Source organism: Manis pentadactyla, chromosome 11 (assembly GCF_030020395.1).
Source record: "Manis pentadactyla isolate mManPen7 chromosome 11, mManPen7.hap1, whole genome shotgun sequence".
Lineage (NCBI taxonomy): Eukaryota > Metazoa > Chordata > Mammalia > Pholidota > Manidae > Manis > Manis pentadactyla.
The window spans coordinates 89,750,459-89,775,786 of record NC_080029.1 but is presented as its reverse complement, the minus strand read 5'-3'; the positions used below and the strand labels follow the sequence as shown (position 1 = coordinate 89,775,786).

At 51.8% G+C, this 25,328-nt stretch overlaps 2 protein-coding genes across 5 annotated transcripts; one reads left to right on the top strand and one right to left on the bottom strand.

Annotated features, from left to right (window-relative positions):
* Positions 1-1,854: 1,854 nt before the first annotated feature.
* Positions 1,855-10,706, top strand: CCDC9B (coiled-coil domain containing 9B). 2 transcript variants are annotated; one of them, XM_036923876.2, is made up of 11 exons: positions 1,855-2,012; positions 2,807-2,920; positions 3,199-3,306; positions 3,855-4,010; positions 4,100-4,225; positions 4,893-5,092; positions 5,364-5,422; positions 5,942-5,995; positions 6,096-6,195; positions 6,785-6,827; positions 6,911-10,706. In XM_036923876.2, the coding sequence occupies exons 1-11, from the start codon at positions 2,001-2,003 to the stop codon at positions 7,439-7,441; spliced, it is 1,503 nt and encodes a 500-aa protein (XP_036779771.2). In that variant the 5' UTR covers positions 1,855-2,000; the 3' UTR covers positions 7,442-10,706. The 2 variants fall into 2 exon arrangements, with proteins under 2 accessions (XP_036779771.2, XP_036779772.2); XM_036923877.2 differs by lacking the exon at positions 1,855-2,012 and having other exon boundaries at positions 2,807-2,913.
* Positions 10,707-15,214: 4,508 nt separating this feature from the next.
* Positions 15,215-19,188, bottom strand: INAFM2 (InaF motif containing 2). Of its 3 annotated transcripts, none has more exons than XM_036923879.2 (2): positions 16,434-19,188; positions 15,215-15,512 (listed from the first exon to the last, which is right to left on the bottom strand). In XM_036923879.2, the coding sequence occupies exon 1, from the start codon at positions 17,853-17,855 to the stop codon at positions 17,391-17,393; it is 465 nt and encodes a 154-aa protein (XP_036779774.2). In that variant the 5' UTR covers positions 17,856-19,188; the 3' UTR covers positions 15,215-15,512; positions 16,434-17,390. The 3 variants fall into 3 exon arrangements, with proteins under 3 accessions (XP_036779774.2, XP_057344659.1, XP_057344661.1); XM_057488676.1 differs by having other exon boundaries at positions 15,215-16,571; positions 16,949-19,188; XM_057488678.1 differs by having other exon boundaries at positions 16,949-19,188.
* Between the last annotated feature and the right edge of the window lie 6,140 nt (positions 19,189-25,328).

The window sequence follows — 25,328 nt, the reverse complement described above, 5'->3', positions numbered from 1 at the left end:
ATTGTGTGAGTAACACTTGGGAAGCACATGGCTAGCCACTGTAGGGACCTGTCTGACTGTTGGTTGCTTTGCTCTGGGCACATGGGCCTCCAGCCTGATGGGCGGGGAGGCTCTGCCACTAGGTTAAGGGAATCTCTCCTTGCAGGCCTTTCCGGAAGAGCTGGGTCACCCGCTCTACAGGATGGCTAGATTTCTACCTGTGCCTCCTGCTGCTCTGCGCTACTGTCTTGCCCCCACCTTGGCTGGGAATAGGAGCAAGGGGGACAGCAGGTCTTGTCTTGCCCCTGCAGCCTCCTCTATCTACTCCCCTTCTCCCCAGACTTGGTTTGGGAGCCTGGGTTCCAAAGATGAGAGAGAACAATAGGTCTCAACTGCCTCTCCTTGTTGCAGGCTGGTGCTCTGTGGGGCCTCCCAGCTCCAACACCATGGTGGGCAGGTGAAGGGAAGCTTGACTGCCACCCCACCAGGCCCCTGCCCCTGGCCTTCAAAGGCCAGGCTGGAACTTAGCAGCCTGTGTGAAGTGTCACGTGGAGAAGGTGGGAAGAAGAGTGAGTTTGTGTGACAGAGAGAGAGGTGCAGGGTGAAGAGCCTGGGTGCGTCACAGTTGCTGGGAAAGTAGATGAGTCTGACTCAGTGGGAACATCCGGCAGGAAAGGCACAGAGAACGCAGTGGCAATTCCAAGCAGGATGGGAACTCTGGGGATGCAGAGATCGGGTGTGGGGTCAGGGATGCTGTGCAAAGACCTGGCCAGGAAAGAGGCTGTGTGATGGGGAGGGGAGGGCAGACAGAAAGGGGTAGTTCAAGGAGAGCAAAGATTGGACCTCTGGCTGCCTGGGCTGGTCTAGGGAGGAGACAGTGGCCAGCAGGACTTTCTGCTCTAGAGACAGACAAGTCATGGCATGGGATTAGGGAAACAGGCCTGGTCAATCAGGGATGTGGGGAATGAAGGGACATCTGACATGTCCCTTAGGGTCTGAGGTCAGGGTGCTGTAACCCCCAGCACTCCTAAAACAGAGACCATTCCTCCTCCCAACACTCCCAAGCCCCAGGTTGGCCCTCAGAGTGGGATTGACAGACGAGCTGCTCCTCTGGGCAGAGGGACCAGTCTCAGCCGTACCGGGAAGATTTGGTGAGAGACTTCCCTGAGAAAGGCTACCTCTTTTTGCAAGGTTGGAGAAGCTGAAAGGGCCATCCCTGGACAGCAGCGATGGGAAGGGCCCAGAGTTAATATCCCAAGTAGGGAAGGCAGTTGGCCAGCTCTGAGCTGTGGTGGCAGAGGCCCTGCAGGAAGGCCCAGCTCCTCACACCAAGGGGAGACTCGAATAGCTGAGCCTTTCAGGAATGGCTGTACTTTCAAATACAGGGAAGACAGTGTTCAACCTAAAGGAATGAATAACTAACGGTGTAATTTTAGGTATGCAGTAGTATTTAGTGGCCTAGGGGAGGTGAGTTTCTTGATCCCTTGGAATTACTTAAACCAGTGCTGTTGATGACAATGAGAGGAGGCTCATTCCAGGTGGGGGCCTCAGACCAGGGAACCTGCTGGGCTGGGCTTCATCCTGTAGGCCATTCTCTATAAATGGGATGGACAGAGGTCTATGTTGGCTGCCCATCTGCCTGCAAGCAGGCCCAGGCTTTGGGGAAGGCAGGGCCTGGGACAGCCAAGCCCCCTGTGTGGCCCAACCTGTCAGGGAGATGTCCCTGCCAGTCTGCCTAGGGACACTGGGGCAGGGTAGGGAGAGGTGCTGGGCAGGGCCAGCTGGCTGCTGGTGCCCTGATCCTCGCCCTCTGAGAGTGGATGGGTGGTGGGGGGGGTGGATACGGCATTCCTGGCTAGGAGCCCAGAGGAGTCTTTTGTAATCACAACATGATCTCGTGTGCTGAGCAGTAAAGCAGGCGGGGAAAGGCCGGCAGAGGCCCGGCTCCGGCAGCTCCGGCTTCCCTTCTACTCTGGCTTGCTTGGTGCTGCTCTGGAATCCTCTTGGTGCCCGCCATTGCCATGCACTTGGCTGTGAGTGGCACCTTGCTTTTGGTGGGGGTGGGGGGCTTTTTGGTGCTGGGGGGGGTGCTGGGACAGGAGGCAGCCATATTCTGGGGGCAGCTGGGGACAGCTGGGCCTGGGAAGAAGAGGGCTATACCTAGGCAGGCAGGGAGCTGGGCAGGGGCATTGGCTGTAACTGAGACCCTGCAGCCAGACAGGGAGGGACCTGGGGATCTTTGCAGAGGCATGGCTTGCTCAGGGGAGCTACCCAGCTGGGCCTGCCCACAGAACTGGCTCTCTCCTGACCCGACTACCAGCAGCTGATGGCCTGGAGAGGCTGGGCCCATGGGAGCAGCCCTTTCCCACAGGCTGGGCGCAGGCCTGGGGAGTGGGGTCCAAGGCCTAGGAGCCCAGGAAAAAGCAGGGGCCTCTCTTTTTACTGTGGTTCTGGGTCTGGGAGCCAAACGGCTCCCCCCTCAACCTCCTGAATCCCCTGGCAATTTCCCAGTCACAGCAGGTTCCTCTGCCAGAGCCATTTATAACTCCCATTCCAGCCTCTGCTCAGCAGTGGAGCTCCCTGGAGAGCCGGGGGAGGGGCAGCCGACTGCTGGGTGGGAGGCCCTGCCCTGAGCCCCTGAGGAGGCAGGAGGCTGAGCAGACAAGCCTTGGAGCCCTCCATGTGCCATCTCCCCTTGTGGCCCTAGCCCTGGGCCTGGGGTCTGCTCCTTGGGTGGTGGAATATGGCTGTCCAGGAGGATGTGCAAGTTGGAGAACTGGTAAGAATGGGCCCAGCAGTCAGGAGCTTGGCCCCTGGCCCTCTGCAGAGGCTTTACGGGACTGAGTCACCCATGAGAAGGCAGGAAGAGAAGGATGCAGAGCTGGACCGGAGGATAGTTGCTCTTCGCAAGAAGAACCAGGCCTTACTACGCAGGTACCAGGTGAGTGGGCTGTGATGGGGGCTGGGAGGACTGCATGGGTTGGCACTCCTGTCTGGCTGCAGACCCCTGCATGGCAGTCTCTTCCTGCAGGCTCTGGGCCTGGGGCCCCAGTTATGGTGGGTAGGGTCCATCTCAGAGGCTCTGTGAGGGCCTTGGGGCTTTGGTGATGACTCTGCCCCCTGGTGTCCTGCCGCCATCTCTCTGTGTAGGCCTGTCGGTATCTGTGTCTCTTGAATCTGGGGGGCCATGGCTTGTGCTGACCTGGGACCCTCCCACAGGAGATCCAAGAAGACCGTCGGCAGGCGGAGCTGGGAGGCATGGCTGTGAGCACACAGGAGCTCCTCCAACCCGATGGCCTCACTGTCACCATCAGCCAGGCTCCTGGCGTAAGGCCCAGCAGGGAGACAGGGTGGGGCGGCAAGGCGGTGGAAGGCTAGCCAAGCCAGAGGAGGACAACTGCCCCTGCCCCTCTTCCTCTCACACTTACAGTTCTTGGGACCACTCTCCAGCTCCCGACCTCATGCAGCACAGGCCCCTGCTGAGAGGCCACTGGCATGGGGCCTTTTCCAGCCCCACAGCTCTGTACCTATGCCCCAAAGCACTGCCGGCTCCTAAGGCCCAAGCCCCAAGGGGACAGAGAAGTGGGGCCGAGTGCCAGGAACAATGTCTGAGGGACAAAGCCCCATTGTCTGCTGGATTTCCCAGCTCAGAGATGATGGGCCGCTGTGGCATCTCGGGTCACTGTGTGGCCCAAGGCCCTGGATAACCTAACACCACTGGCATGTGAATGTTCCATGGAGTCACCTACTCTGTGGGTATTCCAGGGAGGACGGGGGCTGGAACCCAGCCTGGGGAACCACCGAAAGGGCCCAGCCTCTAATTCCTGCCCAGCGCTGCCCACGTGACCTGAGGGCATGGCAACCTCCTTCTGCAGGAGAAGCGGGTGGTCAGCCAGAACTGGACAAGGTGTGCCCTCGGACCTGGAGCAGCCAATGAGATGCTTGAGGATGAGGCGGCCGAGGACCACATGGGTACTTTCTGCTTGGGGGAGCGGGTGGAGCTGGCCGTGACCATGGAAAACAAAGCTGAGGTGAGCAGGGTCAGTGGGGAAACTCAGAGCCAGTGGGGGTGGCCTCTTCCTCCCCAGCTCTGCCTCATTTCTATCTTCATCTTCCCCAGGCCAAGCGGATTGTAAGTGAGAAGCCTGCCAGAGCAAGGAACCAGGGGGCCGAAGGATCATCTGGAGGGGGCTTGGGCCGGAGCTCCTCTGTGCAGATGCCTGGCACCTCGGACTCTACACGGAAGGTGCATCTTCAAGAGGGGATGGGGGCATGGATGTGGTGGTCCCTACTGGGGAGAGACAGAGGAGCTGAGTCACATATGTTCCCCATCTATGTCCCCCATCCCCCACACAGCCCAGGCAGCACCCATCCCTTCTTCCTTGCTCTGGCCAGTCTCCACATTGGGTGGGCCTTGCAGTGAGAGGGTAAGCTAGAGGTGTGCTCCAGCCCCTTACTTTACCTGTATCGCTGGGCACAAGTGGGTGGAGCCCTTGCTGCGGGCCTGGAGGGTGTAAGGGACTGGCCATGTGCCAGGTGTGACCTCTAGGTGGCAGCAGTCCCTAGTCCTGGCTCTTCCTCACAGCTGCTGCGTACCTCTCCATCCTGGGCCGGTCCACACACTCCTCCTCTCCTGCAACAACCCTGTGGATAGGTGCTATTATTACCCCCATTTTACAGATGACGAAATGTTACACAGAGAGGTTAAGTAACTTGCCCCAAAGATGCAGCTACCAATTCGATGGAAACCGTGCCTATGGCATACTGCATGTTTGAGATGGAACAGATCTAAGTTTTAGATGGGGACGTCGAAACCTTGAGAGAGGAAGGGGTTAGTAGACTTTGGATTTCCATTCCAAACCCAGGGCTTTTTCTGCTTCTTCCCCTTAATGCTGAGTGTCTTTTCCTTGCAGGGAGCTTGTGAGCACCAGCGTCCAGGCTCAGTCCCAGGCTCAGCTCTCTGCCAGCCAGCTGGGAGGCCCCAGGTGATGGGCTGGAACTATGCCCAGTGGAAGCAGGAGCGGGAGCAGATCGACCTGGCCCGCCTCGCCCGGCACAGAGATGCACAGGGTGACTGGCGCCGTCCATGGGACCTGGACAAGGCCAAGCCCATGTGGGTGGCAGTGCTGGACAGCTTGTTGGGATGACATGTTTGGGTGTGGCTAGCTGTGGGTGCTCTTGGGAGGGCTGTGAGGGTCTGCCTGGGCCTTCTGATCCCGCCTTGAGCTCAGGGCTCTGTGTGGGCACTGGGTTGCCGTCTTTCAGGGGCCCACTGTTTCCCTGCTGCCTTCAGTTCTGGGGTGGGGGCTGGGGAAGGCAGTGTGGTTCTTGCTGCAGCCTCTGTTCTCCTTGCACCAGCAGCCCGATTCCCTCTGTCTCCACAGGCAACAGGACACCGGCAAGCCTCAGGAAGAGGGCTCGGCCAGGGTGGGCACTACCAGGGGTGAGTCCACATGCACCTTATCCCCTTCCCCTCCTTGACTTCTTTTTTCTCTTGTCCTCCTCTTCCTCTTTCCTCTCTGTTTCTTGGTTGACCACTTACTTTCAGAGCTCGAAGGAAGCATGGAATAATATCTGCCTTCCTCTCCCTATCACAGAAGGGACCCTTCCCACCCATCAGACCCACAGCTCCTGCCCCAGAAGGTGTTACTTGCTCATGGATGAAAGCTCTAGTTTCCCTGCCCCTTAACTCTTGTGAATTGAGCTCTGAGTTGCTGGCCCCCTTATTTTTGCACGTGGGGAAACCGGCTGGGGAGGCTTGGCCAGTCACCCAGCCGGGAGTGGCAAAACAAGCATAGGGACCCAGCTCTCCTGATCCCAAGACCAGGGCTCTTTCTGGGAGCCAGAAGACCCACAACTGGACCAAGAAAAGGACCAACAGCTTCCTGGTCCCGGAAGAGCTGGTGTTTCTGCTTTGGACCCTTTGTTACCCTACCCTTTCCCATTTCCTGTGCCCACTTAGGTCCCAGAAGCTACCGGAAGATCCAGCCCCCACCAATGTCCCCTGATGGCAAAGGTGAGTTGGGAGAGGAGGAGGAGCAGGATCCCATGAGCTGGTGAAGGGTTTGGGCTGCTTTGGCCATCTTCCTCCTTGATTTGTGGACCATCTCTTGCAGGTGGTACTGTGCGAGGTGGACCAGCCAGCAGACCCTCTGTGGTGCCAGCTACACATAGCAAAGCCCGGGGGATGGAGAGGCTGACTGGCAGGGCCCGCAGGTAACAGGTGGCAGGGGGTAAAATCAAGGGGTGCATCTGGGCTTCCTGATTTCCTGGATCTTCCTTGCCTCTGGAAAGTTAGGGCTGGCACTGGTCCAGGTGCCTGCTCCAGTCCCTGGGGCCTCTGCCCCCTGGCTGACTGACTGCTGCCTGGCGGCAGGTTAATGAGATGTGGGGAGAGGCTCTCAGCAAAGGCAGCATGGCAAGAGCTTGGTGCTCAGGGAGGCAGGCGGTAATTACCGCAGTTATCTTCCCCTGGGAAGTCAGGCATGCCTTTCCCAGGCAGCGCAGGCAGGGACATGCCTGGAGTCCCCACAGAACTCAAAGTGCTACAGGCTTGGACATAAACAGCAACTGGGGATCTCGGATGGGGCTAAGGTGGGTGGTGTTCAGAGGAAATGGTTGGATTTGGAAAGCAAGGTCAGGCTGAAAGGGCAGCATCCTGGAGTCTGCTTCTTGCTCTGATGTGCCTCTGAGACCTTTGGACTCTAGCTGCTTCTTGGGGAACATGGGCCTTCTGTTACAGAGTGGACGGTGTGAAGTGTGGGGTGGGTGGGAGTAGGGCCTGCTGTGTGCTATGTTTCTACAGGTGGGAAATGAAGGAAGACAAGGAGGAGCTGGAGAGCCAGAAGGTGGGTACTTGGACATAGGATGGGGCAGACTATGGAAATGAGCCCTGAATTCACCAGCCAACAGAGCCAATTACTTGTTTCAGGGAAGCCAAAGTAATAGAAAGACTCTGAGCAAGGAGGAACATGCACAGAAGCAGAGCAGGATGGAGCCCAGCAGACCCAGCAACCAGCAAGTAGCCCCAGCATCTCCAGCGGGGCCAAAAGGGGAGTCAGGAGCTTCACCAGCCAGTCTGGTCCCCGGCTGTCCACAGAACAATGACTTGGTTCCCCTCGACCTCTCACTAGAAAGGGCCAGTAGTCCTGGGCCCGGGGAGAGGGTGTGTGTGCTCAGTACAGGGCCTGAGCCCCGGGAAAGCCCTGTGTCCTGGCCAGATGGTTCCAAGCAGCCCCTGGGATGGAACGACCCCCAGGATGGGCCAGAAGTCCAGACTTGCTCTGAGCCACAAAGAGGAACAGGGCCCCTAGAGCCCAGAGAAGACAGGTCTGGTAAGACTGGGGCCCAGCAGGGCCTGGCACCACGAGGCAGGGCCCCCAGAGGAAGCAGCCAAAGGGCAAGGGGCACAGGAGGCATGAGGAACAAGACAGGGCATCCTGGCCCTGCAGGAAGATGCTGAGCAAAGCTCCTGGGAGCGGAGGGGCAGACTGGGGAGAGGAAGAGGAGGGAAAGCAGACAAGAGTCTGCTGTGTGCTGGGCAGACACCTGGTTGTTGGTGTTTGTGGCAGACTGGCTGTGCAGTTTGGCGGCCTCTCCAGTGGAGTGACACTGTTAGGGCAAGGACTGTCCTTCTCTGCACCTCACATGCACCTCCCACATGCAGGCGTGTTATCACCTGAAGGTACAGCTCCTGCTGTCCTCCTGCACTACACCTGGTCTCTGGGGCTGGCGAGCCCTATCCTGGGCCTGCTGCTGCCCAGGCCACAGGCTGCCCCACCCTGGCAAGAGCGCACGGCTTGGAAGCATTCAATACGTGGCTCGCCAGGCCTCCCTCTCCAGCTGGCAGCTGCCAACTCCTCAGGTGCAGGCAGCCTCAGCAGCTGGCATGGCCTGTCCAGGCCTGGGCCCTTTCCCATGCCCCTGTCTGCATCCAGGTGACTCACAGCTCCAGACTCATTGGATGGCTAAACTAGGGGAATTTTGGCAATCAGCCAGCAGTCCTTTGCTTTTCCAGAAGAGGAGACTGAGGCCGAGAGAAATGGAGGCCACAGCTGGCAGGGACTGAACAGGGGTCAGGGCTCATCTGAAAAAGGGAAGATCCCTGGAAAGGCCTCCTCTCTGGAAGGGGGAGGTTGGGTGGGCAGGGGACAGCCTCCTCACCCCACAGTAGGGTGAGAGAGCCCACCTTCAGGGACCCTCCTCCACAGTCAGGTCAGACCTCAGGTGCACCCTGAACTGGGGCAAGGGGGCAGCCCTGCAGCTCGGGGTCATTTCCTGCCATCTTCTACTTCCTCTGCCCCAGCACCTCCTTGTACCATGGTCATGCAAAAGTGAGGACTCAAACGGGGACTCAAGAGACTGAGAAATAGCAACTTCAGCTAAGTACATCAGGACTTGTCTTTCCTGTTTAGTCTCTGTTCCCACCCCTCCCCTGAGGCCACGGCTGGTGAATTATCTGGTGAATTATCCAGACTCTGCATAAGCTGTGGCTTCCTCTCAATTCAACAAACATTTCCTGAGCACCCACTACCCGCAATGCAGCCAGTGGGCGATGGTGACTCTGCCAGCAGGAGGGAGGGAAGTCATCCAGCAGATCCAGGATGCACAGCAGGAGCCATTCTTGGCTGTAGGTGCCCGGCAGGAGCTGGGAATGGTAACAGAAGCCCAAAGGGAGCCATCCCACCTCTGCTGGCAAAGCAAGGGCTCCTCCCTTTCTCATCGTGTCTGCCCTCTGCTCCCAAGCCCTTGTCTGGATCTATACCCACGGCCCCTGCTGCTCCCCTCCTCTCTGGCTCTGCCATGGTTGTTCCTCTCTGCTGAGGGTCTCAGGCCTCACCAGGCCCTCTGGGTTTCCTAGGGAGTGTCCAGATCATCCCCAGGATGTCTTCATTGTCAAAATGAGGCCTAAATTGCGACCAGTGTGTGTTTCAGCCTATGTTTCCTCACTGGCTTTCTCTCCACCCTCCACCCCCTATATTCAGGAAACATAAGGAGGGGGGTGTCTCTTTAGCAGATGTTGTTTAGAGCAGTGCCTTTCACACGTTAAGATGCAGAGTAATGACTATTTTAATTCAGTAAGTCTGGGGTGGGCCTGGGAATTTGCATTTTCAATAGGCTCCAGGTGATACCTATGCTGCTGGTTCCTGGACCAGAATATATGGATGGCTAGGGTCAAAGATAGACTTTAGGCTCTAAGGGCTGGTTGCTGTCTCTGTAGGGGCTGGGGGAGGGCTGCCCCTGCAGGGCGGGAGCTTTTTGGCTTCAGAGCTGGGTGGGAAGTCAGACACCTGGGAAGATATTTGAGAGGCCAGTGAGTGGGTGTTGCCACTGTCCCGTAGTGGGGAGGACGCTGATTGGAAATGGGATGGGGTGAAGGGGAGGAAGACATTGGAGTAATGTTGACCACAGGAATTTTGGACAGGCTTGAGAATATTCCAATGCTTATGGGAAGAAGGTCCCTGAGACATGAATAGGCACAGGTGAAAGAATTCAAGCCCATTTTCCTCCTGCCTTCCAAGCACATATACAGGACACCATAGCATGGTACTGGCCCTGGAACCCGTGGCTCCCAAAGGATGGAGCTGGGGTAGTGCAGGTTCAGGCAGAGCCCTTGAATTCAGACGTCTCCAAAAATAATTGTGATCAAGAATTTGAATTCTGAGATTCACAAACTGCTCCCCAATCCTGAGTGCTGCCAAATGTACAGATGTGCCTCCATTAAAGGGTGTATGGCAAGGCATGTTTGACTATGGGGATGGGGATGTAGAATTTGGGCAGAGCTCTGGGTCAGCCCTCACAATGGGACCTAAGCAGGAGAGAAAGCTGGCCAGAAGGGCTGGAGAAAATAGGCTTCTCTCCCTGAGGTGACATCTAGAAGGGCATTAGGAGAAAGGATGTCACAGGGGTCCCTAGGGATTGGAGAGAATGGAGGCTGGCATAGGACGTCTTCATTGTAGGAAGATTGAATGCAAGACAAGTTATCACTGAGCTTTTCTCAAAAAAAGGGGAGCCCTTCTTCAGAATAAGGGATCCAGCAGCTATGGTGGCCACCCTTCCTGCTCTAGGATGGAATCAGCTGTGAAGCAGGAGGGATGCCCACAAACCTGGTGGTCGTGGAGGGCTTGGAAGATCCCCAGGTCTCTTCCTGGCTCCTTTATTTAAAGGACTGGCTGGCAGCCTGTGCTTGGATGCCCTTCTCACCAATTAGTAGGCTAGACGACTCCTCAAAGGTGGGAAGTCCTTCAGGAGATGTGGCCCTCAGGAATCCAAGCACAGGGCTGGAAGAACGGCGAAGGGAGGGTAGACAGCATGGTAGGGAGCCAGAGAGGGATGACAGCTTTACCTAAGGCCTCAAAACAAGACGGGCGGAAGAGGTGGAAGACATCTCTGCCCTGGGCCCACACCACCTTGCAGAGGGGAGAGGCAGACCACATACTGCAAGGGAGGGGTGTTTTTGATGATAGGCAGCACAGTAGAGTGGAACAGACATGGGTCTTGGAATCTGGTAGACTGAAAATGAATCCTAGGTCAGCCACCTGCTAGCTGGGTGAACTTGGTCAATTTTAACCTCTAAAAGTCTGTTTTCTCATCTGTAAAACAAGGCTAGTAGTACTTACCCTGAAGGGTTGTTGAGAAAATTAAAGAGTATGCAAAATATACCTGGCACACAGCAGGCAATCAGCAAATATATATATATTTGTTGAATAAATGAAGTAGCTATTTGGCGTGATATGTGTCTACATTGTTTTCTATCTTTTCCTTTATCTTCTTTTCTAGACTCATCTTCACTGGGGTCAATAGGCTTTCAGGGAAACAAAACTTGGTTTGTAAAGTTTACCCAGCCTTCCAGGACTGTGGGCTTCTTTTATTCCCCTTGGGCAGTCTAGTGAGAGTTGAAAGCCTTGCAGAGACCCTCCTCTTACAGGAATATCTTTGCCTTCACCCCTGCTGCACCCCAAGGCTGTCCGCTGCATTTCCCGACTTTGCATGAGCTCTCACAACTCAGTGGCTCCTCTTTCCTTCTGTTTACATCAGGAGTAATCTTGTGAACTCCCACCAGTTTTTGCTTCTTTAGTATTTTCCCCAGAAACAAACTCCCTGTGAGTTGGCTCCAGGCCTTCTGAAGTTAAGTCTTTTCATCCAACAGAGCAGCAAGTATTTTCTTATACTCAAGGGACAAGTAGTTGGGGATCCCTGGAAACAAGGGGCTCCCCAGCTATCAAAGAAGGCACAAGTTTGGAAGGTTTTGACCACCAGTCAACTCTGCCCCAACCCTGTCCTCAAGGACAGGAATAGTGGGACAGGATGGTTACTAGCCTCCACACACAACAAAGGAAATGGCAAAAATCCCCATACGGCCTTATCTTCTTTCTTCTGGGACTAAGCCAGTGGGGGGCAAGGGAATAGAAGAAACTAAGGCTCTCACTTCTTCCTCGAGTCACTTATCAGTGCCCACAGACTCTGGCGAGCCGCTTTGTGAGTGAGGGCTGTCAAGGCTTACGAGGAAGGGCTGACACAGGGTGACCACAACCTTGCTGCAGGAAGACCCTGCAGCTGGACAGGCAGTGAGAAGAGCCTGTGTAAAGCAGACCCAGGCTGCTTTCTCTCAAGTCTGCTGGCCTACGTCACAGCCACTCATTAAGCATCCACTTGACGCTGGGGGAGTGAAATAGTACAGACCTGGCACCAGAAAGAACAAATGTGGCACCCACTGCTCCTTTTAAGGACTGGCTCGAGGAGCAGCAGGCCCCAGGGCAGGAGGTGAGGCAAACACGTCAGTACCTTTGTGGGAGGGGGAGGGAAAGGGAGGGCTCTTTCCAGGGCACGTTCTCCGGCAAATGTCAAAAAGAATAAAAAATTAGGCTTTTTCTCCTTTTCTTACAAACTCTGGGAATCAATGTTGCCTCTCTGCCAAGCAGGGTATTTGTCTTCAACCAAGAAAGAGGGTGAAAAGGCATCTTGATAACCATCTGTCAAAACAGGAATACCCTAAGTTACAGAATCAGAGGGAAAAGAAAACATGGCACTTCTGACAAGTTCCCAGGTGACGCTGATGCAATGGTCTGGGCACTGGTATGTTTCCTACCTGCCCCTTCACATTTCCTTCCATGAATTTTTGCCCGAAGGGACAGACATTTTCCTTGAAAATATATTACCTCATGTATATGCACTGTGCTTTTATTGCCAGGATCCCTAAGCCCTGTCACATCTATGACCTTCATTTGCTCTCATGAATCCCATTTGTGCTGGAGGAAAGAGAGGGGTCAAGGGCCATAACCAGTGCCATTGCTGAGTCCAGATTTCCTGTTTTCCAGTTCAGGGGTCCATCCCAAGAACACACTGTCTCCCCAGCCCAGGTCCTCATGATGCTGTGAGCAGCTGATGGCTCATAGACTGCCTGATGCAACTCAGCACTGCTAGACTACCAGCAGGGAGAAGAAGGGGCAGGTGGCCTCCTGGACGCAAAGTCAGGGGAGACTCAACTCAGGACTCTGAACATAGAGGTAAAAGAGAGAGGTATATTTAAAAGGAAATGCTTGTTAATCAGCACAATTTCTTTTCTGAACAAGTTGGTTTTGGAACTTTTGAGGCTCACTTCACACACTGCAGGTACGATTTAGTTCTTGAATTAATGTTAGTGGTTTATGAAAAATATTCTAAGGAATGTTAGAATCTTATTGCTGCTTAACTGACAAACTAGTGCAAAAGTCAGATTACTGAAGAAAACAGGGCAATAGTAAGGGTAGATTCTTGTTGACTTGAGGGGAAGAACTGTAGTACTTTCCTGGTCCCTTAGCAGTAGCCTAATATTGTTAATAGAATTGAATGGGGCACAGAGAAACTGCTTTGGCCTGGATGCTTCTTACTGATAGGTGGCTCACATGCATGGTGTACACTGGGAGCCATGGCTGTTTCTGCACGTAGGATGGAGAGCCTGGTAGAGTCTGGGTGGGTGGTTAACATGGTTTTGTTTTTGTATTTTTTTAAATTAGGTACTGAAGGGAACAAAGAGCATAACACAGATTTTCTGGCAGCAGAATCCCACAAGCTATGTCAGCAAGTAAAACAGATGTGACCAAAAAACTGTGGATAGAGCAGGTATTTTTATAGCTCAACCTTAAGCCATAAGGCTAGAACAAAGGAGACAAAGAATGGGTCACACATTCCATGCTGCCTTCTCTAAGCAGCACATGGAATATAGCTGTGGGCTTCTGGAGCCTGGAGAGAACAGACAGGTCAAGCCTAAATCCTTCAACTTGGAAATAAAGATGTGCAGCCAGAGTGGCCAGAGAAGATGTGATCTGCAGGGGTCCCCCAGCCATCCACTCCCTTGAGCCAGATTATGGGCTGGGGATTTGGGTACGCAAGTGGATTTTGACAATGACACCACAATGACACTAGGGCCAATTTTATCCAATACCCCCCAGTGATCAACCAACTCAGAGTACCTACTACTGTGTGCCAGGCACTGAGCTTAGTGCTGGTTCTGTGAAATGAGCACAGCCATTGTGGTCTCTCCCACCACTGAGGGAGACAAAAAAAGAAAGTATAGCTATGGCCCTTTTGTTGTTGCATTCCAATTCCAGAAATACCTCCATTCTCTGCAGACAGGAAGGGGAGGACAATACTACCCCTTTTAAATAACTGTGGTGGCCCTACAGCTTGGGACCTGACCTTTCAGTTCCCTTAAAGAAACATGTAGAAACAAGTAGATGCTCTCCATTCAGCATTTCAAAACAGGATATAAATACTCAACCGAAAGAACATACTATCTTAGAATTCCCTGGTGAAAACTGAAAAACAAGGTAGATGGAAAAGCTAACAAAGCCGGGATCTCAGACCATGTAGAAATCTAGAGCTGTTAGATAGAAAAGTGTTTCTTACGCTTGAAACATCAGAAAACACCACTTTGTACCTCAGCATCATGGGAAGAAATAACAAATGCAGTTTAAACGGCTTAGCAAACTCCTGGCCCTTCACCCTCCCAAACTTCAGTTTGAAAGATGATTCTTTTTTCAAACTCACGCTGTCAGGGAATAAACACACAAATAACTTCTAGTATAATCAGACACCTAAAAATGACCTTAGCAGTCCAGGTGCAAAGTAGTTGAAGGAATCTCTCTTTGTATAGACCTCTCCTTCCTGGCTCAAACCTGATGGACAGATGCTTTTTTTTTTTTTGAAGCCTGATGGACAGTTTGCAATTACTTTCTAACCCTTGAAAATAAAGCTATTACACCTCCACCACTCTGCACGCCCGGGTCCCTGCTTTCATTGGCCAGCAGGTTCCTGCTGCACAAACTAATGTTATGTACCCAATGTGTGAAGCTATGTGCAGCTGAAGCCGTCACCTTCTACAGAAAGAAGGGCCTGAAGAACCTCAGAAACTTACCAAGCCCTCTCACTGAAAGCCATTGTGTAGGCTGAAGAGGGAAATAAAAGAAGGGCGGATTTTTTCCATGTTCCCTGCAGCCAACAAGGTGATGTAAAATCACGGCAGCCACCCCCAACAGCTCTGGAGAAGTACAGGCCTCAGGGGGCCCCACCAACACTGGCTTCTCATTCCTGTTTGTACTGGGCAGCATTGTCTAGTAATGAGCTGAGCTCAGCTGCAGGCCATGTATTGTGCAGCATAACTAATCCCTTACATTTGTGCTTTTCACCCACATGTCTTTTATTGTTTGCTTTATGGGGAGGAAAAGCCTCACCTTTGAAGCAACCTACATCTCCTCTTAGCTGTTTGGCTCTTTCACCTCCTCCACTGTAGACAAAGCTCTGACCAACTGCTGGTGCGTCCGTGTAGCACTTCTTGAGCTACCTAGGGGCCAGTGGTTTAAAGGGGAGAACAGCGATGCTCAATGTTTGTAGTAATTCTTATTATGCACGCTTACTGTTGTTCCCTTACCTTCCTCAGCTAGGCAACTGCTCAGAGTCCTTTAAAAGCATGACTGTTTTCAACCTTTTTAAGGTTGGCTAAAGGTGGCTAAACTAGATTTCACTGTTCTTCCGACTCCATGATTGTTTCCTGATTAAGATGGATTCCTGCCACCCTTCACTAATCAATTTAAAAAAAAGCCTTAGGCACAGAGAGCATGGGGCAATTGCTTTTTCCTCCTACCCCTATTCATTACCACCCATCTACCACATCTCTGGTCATTTCTTCTTCCAACTTTTTTCTTCTTTTCCCCCAGGAAGTGCAAAAAGAGAAACGGTCAACTTACATAGGCTTAAGTAGAGTTCTCAGAATGTATTTTTGTTCACCTGAAAAATATAACTTTTAAAAAATATACAGGACTTTTTGAGTACAGGTATATCTTAAATGGCTGAATTATAAATAATGTCTCTGGTCATGTTCAGCTAGAGCTGGAGCTAATGTCCCAATTCCAGTGAAGGCTTTAAGGAGTCAGGAGGCCAGCAGCTGGACCTATGAGTGGTCTCTCTAGACTCTCTGATCCATCCCAATGTGGATTAAACAGTCCAGAATGCAGGGGATCAGGACAGGGACAGGGACTGGACTCCCAGATGGTCTCCTGCAAGTTCAAAGGATTCTTGGAATAAGATATCAATTTACAAATTATTAAAATATAGGACTAAAAATTCACACAATAAATATAAATCACAGGCTATTATCCAAGTTATAAAGTGGCATTTTATGTTTCTTTCCCCCAGGCCCCCACCAAAATTTTAAAAAGCCTCAAAGGCTTCCTAATGACCAAAGTCAAGTCAGCTGCTCAGAAATCTTCTACAGCCAAGACACCTTGGGGGTGCTACCAGCCTGCCCCTAGGCTAGGACAGCTCAGCTGCCATTATCTTGCCTACAACAGGATGTGGCTTAAAACAAGGCTGTTGTCCTGTAAACTTGGATCAAAGTAACTAGAATACAGGCCAGAAAACTGCAGAGACAGTTTCAGGACTCACGTGGATAAGTTTTTGTCTTTTTTTTTTTTTTTTAAGTGCCTCATTTCCCAAAAAGGAAAAACGAAGGGGCTTGATATCTTCTCACTATCCACACTTGAGAGCCTAAAAGTGGCAGAAGGAAATGGAATCCAAACTGAGGATATGAAATTCTTGTTGCCCCAGAACTATATGTATGTCATTTCCCTTGATGTTTCCAACTCAATAAAAATACTGGCTGCACACAAGTAGGGTTTATCAGGAAAGGTAAGACAAGCCTACTTAACCTTCCCACGGCTGACCTATTAACTGGCTATCAAAGCACAATCCTGAGTTTGAAGCCCACCTTTTAGTCTTTCTGGTTCTACAACGCAACTCAAAAACCCAGAGGACATGCTCAAAAGCTCTGGTTTCACGATAGATCTCTTTCTAATTACAGGGCAACACTGTCACTACTGGCTCTGGAAAGAGGGAAGACTCAGGTGATTATTGGAACAAGACAAGATCTTGTGGGGCAGAAACAACAAAACAAAACACTTGGGAGTCACTTTACTTACAAAAGCTTGCTCTTCCTCAAAGAACTCTGTGAGGAGAAGGCCAAGGACTGAAGCAGAGGCATTGCTCTCTCCCTTCCTTCTTGCCTGGCCCATATCCAGATACTTGGGGCAGCAACAGGAAGCCTCTTCGGTGGGGAACTAGGGTGGGAAGAGGAGGGGATCAGTATATTCCCCACCCTCCCTAAACTGCAACTGCTTCTCCTAAGGCTTTCCACTGTCCTTTCATCAAGTCTAAGAATGATTACACTCTCTTGTGTCATAAACCGATTTTTCTGAAATAGGAGAAAGAGTGGGTGATAAAAAACAAAGCAAAACAGTTTGTGCCCTTCTGGCTAGCTGCACTTTGGGGGTTAGCAAATAGTCCTTGCTTGACCCCATCAGCTTGGAGCTACCCAGGGTGTGGGAGGATACATTTGGTTCTATGTAATTATAGCTTCTAGTGCATATATCAACAACTATATACAGGGATCTATAAATTAAATGCATCTGTGGCCACTGCAACTAGGTTGACGTACCTGAACTCCACTACTTTTGGTGCCCTTCTCCTTTCGAGGGCTTCGGCTTTTTAAAGAAGAGCCCCTACAGCTCCCTCCTTCCCGAGTCTTGGGGGAAAGCCCGAGTCTCCCCTGCACGTAGGATACACCAGAGCTAGCGGCGCAGAAGGGTTCGGCGCTGGGATTTCCCCTCCCCTCCCCCCAGTCCCCTGATGGCTCAGGGCCCTGGCGCAGCACGGTCCTGGGAAGACCAAACCCGAGCCTCCGGCGAATCGTGGTCCCTTGGATTTAGATTGGGCTGCAGGCCACTCGCCCCCGGGGCGAGCTGGCGACCGTCGGGAGGGAGAGTGGGCGTTCACTCCCGTGGGGGTCGCTCCAGCGGGCTCCCCGCCCCGTCCAGCTGCAAAATCCTGCCTCCGGTCTTGGGGAGGATGGTTCCCGGTCGCCCCTGGCGCGGAGGGGTTCAGCGACTCCCGGACGCCGCCGCCACCGCCTCCTCCTCGTCCTCCTCGGGTCCCCGCGGCCGCTCCAGCGGCCCCGCCAAGGGGCTGTCCGCAGAGGGCTCTGGAGCCAGGGGCCGCGCCGCCTGCAGCGGGGGCGCCTCGCGTGGCGCCTCGTGGAGGGACGACCCCGTGGCATTGGACCCCACCGTTGTCACCCCCGAAGTCCCGGACGGGCCGGTGGCGTTGGAGCCGCCGAGGGACGGGCCAGCGGCTCCCCCCGAGGTCCCGGCGCCCACCGGCTGCCAGATGAGGCTGTAGTAGACGGCGAGCACGATGGCGGCCAACGACACGGAGAGCACGTAGGCGAACACGGTGGCAAGCCGGACCCACTTCTTGTTGGTCTTGGCCGCCATCTTCGCCTTCTTGTCCCCAGTGTAGGTGGCCGGCTTGCCCCGCTCGGCCGGGGCCACGTCGCGCTCCTTCATGGGGGGGCCCCGGCCTTTGCCTCGGTGCTCCACGGCCCCGGCTGGAGGGGGCCTGGCGGCCTGCGAGGACTGGTCAGGGGGCGTCCCGGCACCCCCGGCTCCCGGCGGCTCTGCCGCCGCTCCTCACGCCGTCCGCCCGCAGCCTGCCACCGTGTCGCTGCAGCCGCCGCCGGGCCTGGGCCAGTCACTGCCGCCAGCGCCGCCGCCGCCGCCGGCCCGTCAGCTGCTTCCTCGCCGCCGTCACCGCCGCCCGGCTCCGCGTCCCCATCCGCCGAAGCCGCCGCCGCCGCCTGCCCGGCCGCCGGCCGCCCGGTCTCCTGTGGCTGCGCGGACCGCGCGCTCGGCTCCAGCCCGGCTCCTCCTCCTCGCGCGCCGGGCACAGGGGGCGGGGAGAGCGCTGCTGTGGACCGCCTCTTAAATGAGCAACGCCGGGGTCCGGAAGTGCCGCGCGGAGAGGCGGGCTTCTGCCGCGCGCCGCGAGTCCCGGGGGAAAGCTCTGTGCAGGGCGAGTTAAAAGGAGCTGCTTCTTAAAAGAGCAACGTCGCCGCAGCCCCGTGCGGGCTGCGGCGGTGAGGCGCGGACCCTCGGTGCTTCTTTAAAAGGGGAACGGCGTCGTTTGGGGCGGAGTGGGGAACTGGAAGGGAGGCGGGAGGGGCGGTCGGAGAGCCGAGCTCTCAGCTCGGGCGCCTTCCCGCTCTGCCCTGACCGTCCGAAGTGACAAGTGGAATAGCAGCGGCGGCTTCCTTCCCAGACCTCAGTTTACCCCAGAAGTGGGTGTGATACCACGGTCGTGCTCTCGGCCCGCGCCCCGCTCCACGTATCTTCCGGGAGGGTCTCTCAGACCTCTTCACACTTAGCGAGTCAGGCCCACGTCCCGCGCAAGCAGCCAATGAACCTGGAGCACGCACTGTGGTCACAGCTGGTCGCCCCCCTCCCTCTCCCGTTCCCGGCTGGGCTTCGGGGCTCTGCGGCAATTTTCCCGATTCCCTGCCCTCTTAAAGCCCGGAGTCTGACTGCCCAGATCTTCCGAACCTTCTGGGACAGAACCACGTGCTGAGCTGATTATCCAGACTTGCTTCCCTCCGTAGTCCCGACGTTTCCAACAGGTCTGAGGTTCTGCTTCCTCCCAGGTTTGGTCTTGATTTGGATTCAGGGTCTTCACTGATCAGTGAAGTGCGGCTCCCAGAGCTTTCCCCGTCCCTGATCCTCTCGGAGCTTCAGAGTCTGGGCAGTTGCTCCCCTGCCCCATTTCCCAGGTGAGGTTTGTCCTCCTGCTGCTCGGTGCTGACGACCCTTCTCCAAGCTTGAACACTCAGTGGCTGCTCTGCCCTGTGCCTCCCCGCTCCCTCTGCCCTTCTCTCTCCTGCCTTCGTTCCTCCCCATTCCCTCTCTATAAGGTTTTCCAGAATTTCTGGTTCCCTCCTCCTTGAATGTACTTCCTGTGTTCCCAGAGCTGGGTGTATGGACTGCCTGGTTGTCAGTGGGTGTGGGAATATGTGCCTGTGTGAGTGTGTGTGTGTGTGTGTGTGTGTGCAGAGAGGACTGTGATCCCCATGGGAATCTGTGGGTAGTCCCCTCTTGCCCCTGCAAGTGTGAGTCTAACTCCTGGTTTCTGATTCTGGGGCCAGGACCCTTCCCACCCTACCAGTTTCCCCTCTCTGACCCTTATGAGGAAGCGGCTCCCCAGCACTGCTGTCCTGCCACTTGAGCTGTAGAGAAGTCAGGGGCTACCAAAGCGAGTGTGCTGCTCTTGCTGGAACCCTAGGCCTGTAACCTTGCGCCTCACTTTCATTCCTCAGCCCAGGTGTGAGTCTGCCTGGCTGTGGCCAACTGGGTGCTATTTCCAGGACGATCCTGGCTTTTTACTTTCTGAGAAATGTTAAGGACATTGGAAGTTTGGAATGTTTATTGCCTTCTGTGGGCTGAGGGAGAAGATAACCACTCCTTTCCTATCCTGCTTCCAGATCAGCCATGGCCTATCTAGTAGCCTGTTAAGTTAAAAATCCCTGAATTGTCTCTGGATGTAGTCCTCTTATTTCCTTGCTTTCCAGTCTTCTTGGACGGATCATACCAATATACCAAGGCGAATTATTCTGAAAGATTCCGAGGAAAGCCAACCCAGAGCCTCCTTCCATCATCTTTTTGAATGCATGTTGTATGTCTTCTGTTGCAAATTAAACTTCTTTCTTCTTGCTTGGTTCCTGGTGAGTAGGAAAACAGCATGTCACTTTATTCTATAGTAAAGAACAAATATACTTGAAGCCATTATTCAATTCCTCTCACCCCTATTCTTCTCCAAACCAAACAGTGCCAGATTCTTTAACCTATCATCAATAGACCCTATTTATTTTCTGGATTTACGCAGTGTCTTTTTCCCCAGGAAACTCAAAATGCTTTCAGATATAATTGAGTCTGATCTCCCTAGTGCCTGAGCTATTAAGAAACCATTAGTGTATTCCTGCTGCTGGCAACTAAATGGCCCCCTAGTGGCCTGAATGTGAATATGCTTCTTTAAGTGCCTCCCCCCCAACCGCCCCCCCCCCACACCCTTCCCCCGCCCCGACTAAGGGTAGGAAAAGTGAGAAATCAGAGAATCAAGGCAGCTTGGGGATAGAATTTAACCCAAAAGGTCATCTTTTGTAAATACCCCACAGATCCTAGAACCTCCTCCACAGCATCCCTATGGAGCCCTCACCAGCATCAGCTACAAGAGCTTCCGTGGTGGTGCTCCTTATTGTGTGCTCCCTAAGGCAGCCTATTCAGGTTTTGGAAGGTTCTGACAGATTATAAGAGCAGCAATATCCATACCCTTATTCTGTTTCTAGGCACTGTACTAAGTGTTTAAACTCCATGTCTCACAACAATCTATCAGGTAGTTTCTATTTATCTTCATTTTAGAGAAACTGCCTCAAAAAGTTAAGTAACTTGCCCAAGCTCACATAGCTAGAATTGAAACCCGAGTCTTTCTGACTGGAGGGCATCAGGTTCTAATCTCTGCTCTACTCTGCCTTATAGGCAGAGCTGAACTTCACTCTGCAGTGGATGTTGGGGGGTGCCACCCAGATCACCCTCAGGGTGGAGGCACTCACTCTGTCAGCTGCCAGGAGTGTGGGTTAATGGTGGCTCACAGGGACCACTGTCCTTGGGAATCGCCCTCAGGCACCAAAGGAAGCTGCCTCTTTCTCCTGGCCTACAAGACCAATAAATAGGCTAAGTTGCAGCAGCTCAGCCAGCAATGTGCAGGGGCCTGCTAGGGAAGGAAGAGGGTTATACTTGCAAGGAGCTGCCGAAGTAGCCAGTTGGAAGGAACCAGAAGAGGATGTAGAGGCTGGATCAAGGGGGAGCTGAATATTTAGTTGAATAAGAGAATTTCCTGATATGAGAGCACTCTCCTGTGAAATGGGATTTAATGCCCTGTTTATCCTGGGAGAAAGGAGAAAGGCAACAGCCCACCAAGTGAAATGGGAATGCCAGAGGACCATGGCAGAAGGTGAAAGAAAGGTTCAACAAGTTCAGAGAAATGGGCATGCTCTAGTGAGAATCTGATGTAGGGCCAGAAACCCACTGAAGTTCTACAGAAAGGCCCAGAGGCTACTTTGGTTATCGAAACAAAGAGAATGCAGTGGTGAGCAGCTTAGTTTGGCTGTCCTCTGTCAGCCAGGGCTGACAGCAAGGCCATCACAGAACTGGCTCCCTGATAGCAATGGGGATGATAGGATCATGAAATCACAGAAACCAGAGGTTGGCCCAACTATTGTAATGAGCAGCAAGTTGGAGTAATAGTGGGGCGTCCTGACAGTAGAGTTATGCAATGGTTAACAGAACATAATATACCCATGGCAGACTAAATGGGCAGCCAGTAATGGTATTGCTCAACCTATACCAGTGGATCTCAAACTTTTTGTTCCAAAGATAACTTTACACTCTTGAAAATTGATATTTCCAAATATTTGTTTATGTGGGTTATATCTATTGACATTTACATTAGAAATAAGAATGAAAACTGTATAAAATATCTGCTCACTAAAAAATAATGCCCATTATATGTTAACATACATAACATTTTTATGGAAAATAGCTATATTTTGTAAAACAGAAAAGTCAGTGAAACAAGTGGCTTTTTTCACATTTTTGCAAACCTCTTAAATGTGGCTTTACATTCTTTAAGAAGAGAATGCATATATGAGAATATATGGATTTTCATATCTGCTTCTATTGGCAATATGTTATTTTGGTTAAAATATATGAAGAAATTTGGCCTAACCCAGATATGTAGTTGGGAAAGAGAAGAGCACCTTTAATAGCCTTTCAGATAATTGTGGGTAATTTTCTTTGATATTACACCAAAGCTCAATAAGTAGTATTTTCTTAAATGGTAGTTGTAATGTAGAATATAAAATGACAATGGACTTTTTGTACTCAATCACATTAAAGTCTATTAATCTACCTTGCATACTGTGAATGGTTTTTCTACCCATGCATGATTTTGTAACCTTCTGCTTTGGTCAGTGGAAAATATTGGTTCGTTGAATTATAATATTTCAAATATTGATACAATTCATTATACAATACTAAAAATCATATTTGTTAGTGTCATCAGTAAAGGTTTAAGTATTGGGAATTTGTCAAGCTCATGATAATACATACAGGTTTCCTAAAATTCTGATTTTTACTTGAAAGCTCAAATTTTATCATTGGCAACAAATGATATCAATTGTTTCCTCAGAGCAACAAGCTTAGTTGGTTTAAATTTGAGAAAACATCTGCCAAATAACTAAATCTGTATAACCATAATTTATCTGTCAGTTATTCTTTCAAATGATAATTGTGTTCCATGAAAAAAGTGGCTTATTTAGCTGGTAACTGAATTGTTCAACAGTTCAGAAGAGAGCCATTATACTTCTGTGTGCGGTCCAGTACTTACATTTAATCATAGAGAATATTTAAAAATACATTTTTTTAAGGGTCATGATTTAATAAAACTTAAGAAGTAAGGACATTCTTAAGTGAAACTGACTCTTTTCTTCCTCCCTCCCTCTCTTCTTTCTGTCCTTTTCCCCTTCCTTCTTTTCTTTCACAATGAACTACCAGAACAGTTTGGTGCCCCTGCCTTGGTTTGTTGAGGTGCCAGAAATTTTACCTGACATTGCTTTTCATCATCAGTGCAGATGTCAACACAGGTAAAAGGGATATAATATGTTAGTATTACTGTGCAAACATGTTCACCTTGTAAAATCCCTGAAATAGTCTCAGGAACCCTCAGGGATCTTCAGACTACACACAGAATTGCTGAGCTGTAGGATGAAAAGAAATCAGAAATGAAAGACCAGGAGGTTGATAGCAGTTGCTCCAATAAAAAGTCATAATACCTTGTCCTGTTTCCAGATCTGATTCAATTTTTGGATCTAGGACCCACTGACCCTCTCTGGAGGAGAGGTTGGGTTCCCAGAAGGAAGCCTTCTGTAATACTGTGGCAATCCAGTAATGATTTCCCTTCTCCTTCCCCAAAGGGACCTATGGCTATTTACTTCGGTAACAGTACACTGGGGAAAGTAGAATAACCAAACATTTTCAGGTCATGAAGTGTCTGAGTTGACACCGATATCTGGGGAACTGTTTCCTTATCATGGTTCCCTGATAGTGTAGCCCTAGGTAAAAAATATGTATAGGCTCATGGGCTGTAGCAAATGGCTTGATTAGCTGGCTGGGGGCCCAAAAAGAGAAATGTTGGAAGATTGGGAACAAGGTTTGGGAAGAGGCATGGGGATGTATTTATGGGAATGGGCAAGATATGAGAAGATCTATACACTGGATATAAAGGCCCACCCAAGAGCATCCACCATGGAGGAAATGCTAAAGAGCCAAGCAGATAGAATGACTTGGTGAGCTGATGTTAGCCAACCTCTGTGTTTGACCACTCAGGCTGGCACTGTGGGCACAGTGGGCCACGGTGGGCATAGATGGTGGCTACTTATGGGCATATTGTGTATGGTGGCAGGGGTGGACCAACAGAATGGGCTCTCTCTCACCTAGGTTGATCTAGCTATTATTGCTGCAAAATGTCCAACCTGCCAACAACTGATGGTCAACCAGCCACTTAGCAATAAGTTGACTGCATTGGAGTGGTTCTACTCTGGAGCAGTTGGTTAGTGATTCATCTTGACTTGAATTGGCATATATTCTGGATATGGATTTCTCTTTCCTGTCTGTCATATAATGAGTTATAAGAAATACATATTTGGTCATTCAGATGACCAAATATGTATTTCCCAAGTGTATTCCATCTTCCCCTACAGTTCCTGAAACACTTCAGAGACTTAAAGGTGAAATGGGAAATGGTGTCTTGTCGTGTTGATGAGAGCCTTTAGTCCCCACCCAAGGGCAGGGGTGGGAGGCTGAATCAGCCAGTGGCCGATGATTTAGTCAATTATGACTAGCAATGAAGTCTCACAAAAACCCATGAAAAGAGCATGTCTCTCTTGCGTCCTGCCTCTCTGTTGGAGAGCTTCTGCACTTGGGGAACCAGAAAGCTTCCACGTGTCACTGAGCCAGGCCCCGAGCTCCACAAGGATAGAAGCTCCTTTATTTGGGACCTTGCCCTGTGTCTTTCTTCATCTGGCTGTTAACTTGTACCCTTTATGGTACCCTTTATTAAACTGGTAAATGTGTTTTCCCGAGTTCTGTGAGTCGCTCCAGCAAATTAATCAAACTTAAGGGGGAGGTGGTGGGAACCTCCAGTCTGTAGCCGGTAGGTCAGAAGCACTGGTAACTGCCTGGGGCTTGGGACCAGCATCTGGAGTTGGGGGTGGAGGGCAGTCTTGTAGGACAGAGCCCTTAACCTAGGGAATCTGGTGCTGTCTCCATGAAGATAGCATCAGAATTGAGTTCTCAGATACCCTGCTGGTGTCCGAGAATTGCTTGGGGTTATGCGTGGGAAGACACCCCCCATCCCCCACCCCCACCCCCGCCACACACACGTTGAAACTGGTCTGGAAACTAAAGGAGTTATGCTGCTGTGTGCAAAAGAAAACACTGCCAAAGGCCTTAATGAGCACCATTCCCTGAGGCCTTCAGGAGTATCTGATTCACTGACAAGGGATCTTACATAACATTGCATCAGACCGAGTCCACACCAAAAGAGTAGGCACGTGATCATGGAATCTTCTGGGCCCTTCACATACTTTGCTGTTCACTAGGAAATAGAGCTAATAGAGTAAAAGAACAGCCTTTCAAAGGTGCAGCTCATATACCATTTTAGAGACGATGGGACTCCTCCATGCCCTAAGATGAAGTTGGCACTCTACCTAGTAACTATAATATGGTGCTATGCCCAATACGTAGGATACAGAGGTCTAGGAAACAAGGGGTAGAAGTAGGAATAACCCATTATCCTCACTCCAAGTGCCCTTTTTGGGGGAATTTGTGGTACCTAGTCTTACAATCCTACAGTTCCAGGATGTTTGCGTTTAGAGA